This window comes from Alligator sinensis, unplaced genomic scaffold (assembly GCF_000455745.1).
Source record: "Alligator sinensis unplaced genomic scaffold, ASM45574v1 scaffold278_1, whole genome shotgun sequence".
Classification (NCBI taxonomy): Eukaryota; Metazoa; Chordata; order Crocodylia; family Alligatoridae; genus Alligator; species Alligator sinensis.
In genome coordinates this window covers 2,849,824-2,855,004 of record NW_005841952.1, presented here as the reverse complement: position 1 = coordinate 2,855,004, position 5,181 = coordinate 2,849,824, and the positions used below count along the sequence as shown (strand labels likewise).

Sequence of the window (5,181 nt, the reverse complement as noted above, 5' to 3'; positions counted from 1 at the left end):
GAAGAAAGACTGAGGGATATAGGAACATCTGTTTTTTAGATCAGCTCAAAATCCCAAGATGGACTGTACAGCTTGACAGCAGCACTGCACCAGCTGCATCAGGACCCCAATTTCTACTTAAAAGGATAATTTAAAACAGAGGAAGTGCTTCTGTAGTGAAGCATACAGACTCTCCCCACCCCCCCACCCCCAAGAGCAGCTCAGCAACTGGTCAGCTCCTAGGCCTAGTATCCCCCAGGTTGAGCAGTATATTTCTAGCCTTGTTGCCTCCAGTGGTCTATATGCCTATTGTACTCCAATTCTGGGCCATCTTTTGCTAACAATTAGTTTTCCCTATATACTCCCAATAAAACTAATTGACCCCTTTGTGGCACAACTTGGCACTAGGATGGTGCTTTGCAAATCAATTGTCTAGGATTGGGTAGTTAAGCAGCTGCATTGCAGCTATGCTCAAGAGCATCTCGTCCCTCCCCCCCCCCCCCCCCCACGCTTTTAGAAAAAGCAAGGAACTAGAAATTCAGGAATAGTAGACAAGCATTTATTGAATTATGAAACATTAAAAATTAAACAACTCTAGTAACAACAAAGATTGCCAGGTCTGCCAGCACCAGCATCCACCACCAGCTTCACCTTCTAGGACTGCGTCAGCATGGAGTTAAGACAAACACTGAATATGCAGGCAGTCTCTTAGCTTTTAAAGAAAAGGTATGTCATAGACTCATCCGATTTGTTTTTGCCAGGCAGGGTTGGTGACCCGGGCAAGTCAAAGAGCCTAGGAGGCAGGGAGTGTTGTGAAGGGCAGAGCACTCCGGGAATTTAGAAGTGCTGAGTGTGCACTGAAGTGGAATAGGCAGCCCTGTAGAAGGGCTTATGAAGAAGTGTTAACATGCAAAGTTATCAGATTAATTTGTGTAGTGAAGCTGTACACACTAGCTCCCGCTCACACACTTGGTGCATACTTCCTTGTCTTGGAAAGCCCTCAGATCATTACTGTTGGGAGAAAAGAGCGCTTTTAAAGATAAAGTAATGGCCAGGCCATACTAGTACAAGAGAGAATGCACTAAGTTTGGACATGCCTGAGCCTGCAATTGAATAGAGATGCCCCTTTCTCCCCACCCCCAACCAAGCCTCTGCCCAGAAGTCATGCTACCTGCATTGCACCCTCATCTCATGGAACAGCCAACATTTTGAGCATGGCTACAATTGAAGGCCAGGAAATAGATAGCAAAGCACCACATGCTGCAGGCCAGCAGTAGCACTCAGCCGGTACATCGCACTCTGGCCTTGCTCCAGTTATGTCAGAGCCACCAGCTGGAACAAGTCCCTTCTCTGGAGCTGGCAGAGTTACAGCCACAGAAGCAGAATCTGCCACTGTTCTGAAGCAGGCACTGCTAGATCTGGGGTCTTCCATTGGAGCAATTTTACCCTCAGGTCCATGGGCCAAGGGCTGCCTAGACTTGAGTCTTCTCTTCTGCTTCTACATGCTGGTAGAGAGGCCAGAGACTGTAGCTGGAACTCAAAGCGATTGTGATCCTGTGTCACTAGAGGAAGAACCCAATTATGGTGACAGTGCATGTGGCTTCAGTCTCATGTCATCTTCACAGTGGGGTACAGGTTTTACAGGCTTAGTTCAGAGTCAGATTTCAGTGATTTCTCCCAAGAGAACCAGGCCACTGTCTGAAGTGCACTCATGCTTTCTAGGATCCGTAGAGCAGACTGGGAGTCAGCATCCTGTAGGGTTGCGTGTACAGTTCTTGTTTCAGGCTGGGCTGCAGCTTCTTGTGTCGAGTCAGTTTCTTCAGTGATTTGTAAAAAAAGTCTCAGTCTCCTAGTCTCAGCCCTGTTTCTTTAATGGGTAGTGGCAGAGCTGCGTGATCTGGAAGGAAATCCTCTAATCAGTTGCTAGTCAGGAGTAGCTTTATTTCTTTTTGTGCTGTCAGGTGCATCTCTGCAGGAGACTGGGCTTTCCTAATTTAACTTTGTGAACTTCAGTTGTTTGGGTACCAGCCTCCTGCCATGTACATGGAACAGGCTGGGCTTCAGCTGAGTAGCATGGAGTCTCTTGCATGATCAGTGGAGGATCCGTATTGCCATCTCATAAGACGAGCAAGTTGTACGGTCAGGGGGTTAGGACAAGGGTAGTCACTGCTTTGGGCTGGACTTTGCTTTCTTGAGCCATCTGCAGAGTGGGCTTGGTGTCAGCAGTAGGTTGTACAGTCTCTTGCACACAACAAGGTAGCCTTCCAGCCTGGTCTGGCTTTCCACTAGGGTCTCAGTTTCTGGGTTTGCAGGTTGTGAACGATGCTCAGCATTTTCAGTCAGTTCTTTGCTGGGGGTAGAAGGTGCCTGGGAAGACCTCAACTGCCAAATCTCAGTCACCTCTGAAACCGTCAGATCCGTTTCAGCCTTATCTGTGGCCCGTGCACTAGCATGTACCCCTTGTTTAGCTAGTGGAGTAGCTGGAGTCTCAGAATCAGGGTATGCAACAAGCCAAGGCTTGGCCATATCTTCTGTACTCTCTACAGCAGTTGGGGCTTCTCTAGGCTGTCTCACGTTTTTGGGAGCAGGCTTACTGTCCTGCATTACCTTTGTAGGAGGCTTGGCTTCTGTTCCCTGTAGCACCTCACCTGAAGTCTGGACCACATCCCTGGCTCGTGGTACCTTGCCAATCCAAACTTGTAGCCTTTGCCCGAGGCTCAGACGATGAGGGGATTGATCCACTGCAGTCTTCCCCATGGTCTGTGCAAATGCCTCCTGTGTTACTGGTGTAAGAGCACTGCCAGGGTCTTGCAAAGCCTCTTCTGGGAAAGACCAGCTCTGGTCAATCCATGCTGTAGCCTCTTGCGAGCTTTGTGCAGTAGGAAGCATCTCCCCACTTCCCTCTACAGCCTCTTGAGCCTTACATTTCTCACTTGATGCACACAGCCTCTTTGGGCTAACTTCATTCCCCATGCCTGGGGTTTATAGCAGCCACTCAGACAGAAAACCTCTCCTATAATGCAAGTAGCAGACAGTCTTTTTTTTTTTTTTTTCCCCTTCTCCTTCTGAGGAAGTGGTAGTTGGGCAAGAAGCCCAAATCCTGCTCCGTCAGGAGTATCTTAGTAACCAGCTCCCAGCATCCCACCTGCAAGGTATTAGGCAGTTTGTTAGTACACACCTCCACCCTGCAGGAAAGGGGCCTAAAGCTTGAGCCAAAGCATATCGGGACACATGGAGGTGGTTAGGAGCTTAGCTGAGCTGGTAGGATACAGCTGCAGCCTCCTTCAGCTTTGTATTTGGGGGCACACCTGAAGTCCCAAGTGAAAGCAGTCTTCAAAAAACAAGTAAATCAGTGAGCTAGTTAGCAACAGTGACATGCTCTGGTGTTTGTACACCAAGAACCTTCAAAAAACAAGTAAATCAGTGAGCTAGTTTGCAACAGTGACATGTTCTGGTGTTTGTACACCAAGAATGATTACAAGCCTCTTTGGTCATCCTGCCCTTCATCCCATTCCCCACCACTCATTTTATTTGTCCAAAAGCAACAACAAAAGGGAGAAAAGTCCCAACTGAAGGCTGCTGATTTGACATTGGCTTTTCCAAAAACTAGCTTAAAACTAAAACATCCAGCTTAACAGGAGTTTGGGATGTTTCAAAAGCAGCAGCAAACACTTTCAATGCAAATAAACAGTCTTCATCAAAAGTGTCAAATGAAAAGGTTAGAGTCTCTCAATACCACTAAAAGCCCTCACTAAATCCATTACTCAGTTCAATTCTTTGCTGCCCGAAAGGAAGTCTTAACACTTCACAGCGATGTTTAATTTACACTATGGAGCTACTCCAAGACCATGGTAAATAGTGTTCCAGTGCCTTTCATTTCCAAGGCTACATATTAGATAGAGAACATTGTATTCAGACAGCAGAGACTGTTCAAAGAATAGTGGAGATTAAGCAGAGAGGTACAGAGGAAAAGGGACAACAGTTCAAGAATACAGTAACATATTTGATTAGACATTTTACTTAAAACGTTTTAGTGAGTTAGTGCAATAAAGTAGAGCAATACTTTCTTTTCTGAAATATGGGAAAGCAATAAAATACATTAAGCTCCAAGCAAGAGAGAAAGTTTTGCTTGAGATAGCCTACTGCAGAAGATAGCTCAGAGTTGTTGGATCACTGGTATCCCTGGGTAGAAATCATCTCAGCAACAAATAATGGGGATCAGGGGAAGCAAACACAGAAAGAGATATATGCATATGCATAAGAACAGCCTTACCAGTCTATAGAAAAACTGCTTTCAAACCACCTCAGAGCTTTACAACCCAAAGCCTCTACTGAACTCAACACTTGCCTCAAAAGGCAGCAGGCTGGTCTTAAATAGGGAGGGATGGTAACACAGAATTGCTTCCCCTGCCTATTTGTTCTATTTAATTTCTGTTCCCCTTATACTGCATGGGAAAATATTCTGTTTCAGGGATTTAAGCTATACCAGGTGGTCATACTTCTTACATTTGAGCTTTTTGTGTATCTGGTTATTTTTAATTTTGCTTTAACTAGTCAAAGAAAAGTAGAATTGCAACATAGTATGCTATTTGTTCCAACAAACCAGTCATTGCTAACTAATATGTATAGCAGGCTGTTGGGTAATTGGCCTGTAATTAGGGGGTTTTGTTCTGAAATTATAGCCTAACTCCTGCATGCTGCCTCCCTACTCTACCCTTTGCCATGGCAATGTGAAATCAGGGAGGGTTGGGGTGATTAGGTCAGAGGACCCTACATTCTTCTCTGCCTAGTCCCTGATGTCTAGGTCTGCCCTGTATAAGGACAGCTAGGTTCCCCATATCTGCAGATGCTGATTTGGCAGCTGTACACCTTATCAGGATATCACTGTGACATTTTCAGGTTCCTTGTGACACTTCCTCCAATGCTTTCACATATCCATCAGAGCAGTTGCAGTATAGTGGTGGCAGATGACTAGTGTAATCTTCTGAAAATGGTGAGAATTGGAGCTAGTTGGTAACGTGGATATTCAGGGTGTAGTTGGGACAACATGCAGAGATTCACATTTTTCATTTCCCTTTGAGTGCAACAGGCTTGGAAAGCACCGCTTGGTGCTTTGCAAAGAGCTGTTTCAATACAGGGTGGGAACACACATCCTCCTCCATTCCCGCTGCGTCTACACTTTGTTCCGGAGAAGAGCCTGTA

At 45.9% G+C, this 5,181-nt stretch overlaps 1 protein-coding gene across 1 annotated transcript; it reads right to left on the bottom strand.

Moving 5' to 3' along the window:
• Positions 1-516: 516 nt before the first annotated feature.
• On the bottom strand, positions 517-4,344 carry LOC102369715. Its single transcript, XM_006020402.1, has 2 exons — positions 4,253-4,344; positions 517-3,124 (listed from the first exon to the last, which is right to left on the bottom strand). The coding sequence occupies exon 2, from the start codon at positions 2,950-2,952 to the stop codon at positions 2,143-2,145; it is 810 nt and encodes a 269-aa protein (XP_006020464.1). The 5' UTR covers positions 2,953-3,124; positions 4,253-4,344; the 3' UTR covers positions 517-2,142.
• Between the last annotated feature and the right edge of the window lie 837 nt (positions 4,345-5,181).

Excerpts from the sequence above, each read along its gene's own strand:
- LOC102369715 (XM_006020402.1), bottom strand. The coding sequence starts at position 2,952 with ATGGGGAATGAAGTTAGCCCAAAGAGGCTGTGTGCATCAAGTGAGAAA.